General features: G+C 38.3%; 1 protein-coding gene across 1 annotated transcript in view; it reads left to right on the top strand.

Moving 5' to 3' along the window:
- Positions 1-730, top strand: part of LOC104772980 (probable magnesium transporter NIPA2) — a 3,776-nt gene extending 3,046 nt beyond the window's left edge. The window contains exons 7-8 of the mRNA XM_010497533.2: positions 291-383; positions 468-730. Coding sequence (XP_010495835.1) covers positions 291-383; positions 468-680 — 306 coding nt within the window. The 3' untranslated portion in view covers positions 681-730. The remainder of the gene's footprint in view (positions 1-290; positions 384-467) is intronic.
- The last annotated feature ends 6 nt before the right edge of the window (positions 731-736 follow it).

The following is a 736-nucleotide window of genomic DNA, read 5'->3' as shown; positions in this document are numbered from 1 at the left end:
TAGTAGCTAGATCTCTCTTTTTCTTAAGTAAGTGTCTCTGTCTTTTTTGCATGTTAGGTTATGAGTGTTAAAGCTGTAGCAATTGCCATAAAGCTGACGTTTTCGGGAATGAACCAGTTCAAGTACTTCCATGCATGGATCTTCATCATAGTAGTGACCGTATGTTGCATTCTACAAATCAACTACTTGAACAAGGTAATAAATAATTAACAAATGTTTGTTTTACTGTCACATTTCCAAGTTTTTCGAGTAACAAGTTTTTTTTCATCTTTTGTATTCATTTCTCGCAGGCTCTGGATAATTTTAACACAGCGGTCATATCTCCAGTTTACTACGTTATGTTTACAACGTTCACCATCATAGCTAGCATGATCATGTTCAAGGTAAAAATGTGGTTTCTGAGAAGTGTTTATAAACTAAATGATTCGAATTTATGAACACATTATCATCATTTGTTTATGGTCCAGGACTGGGCTTCTCAAAGCGGATTGCAAATTGCTACCGAGCTATGTGGCTTTGTGACCATTTTATCAGGAACCTTTCTCCTCCACAAGACAAAAGACATGGGAAATAGTACCAGCTTACGCGGTTCCACAACGCACTCGTCAAGAGACACTCCTGTCTTCATAAATTCAGGTTCCAGTCGCAGTTCCACTTCCACTAGGCCTTCAATATTATAATCCCATAGGTCAGATGGTAGATCATCTAACGGCCTAGAACGAGGCAACAAGAGCAA

The sequence above is a fragment of the Camelina sativa genome, unplaced genomic scaffold, assembly GCF_000633955.1.
Source record: "Camelina sativa cultivar DH55 unplaced genomic scaffold, Cs unpScaffold00382, whole genome shotgun sequence".
NCBI lineage: Eukaryota > Viridiplantae > Streptophyta > Magnoliopsida > Brassicales > Brassicaceae > Camelina > Camelina sativa.
This window is presented reverse-complemented; position numbering and strand designations above follow the sequence as displayed.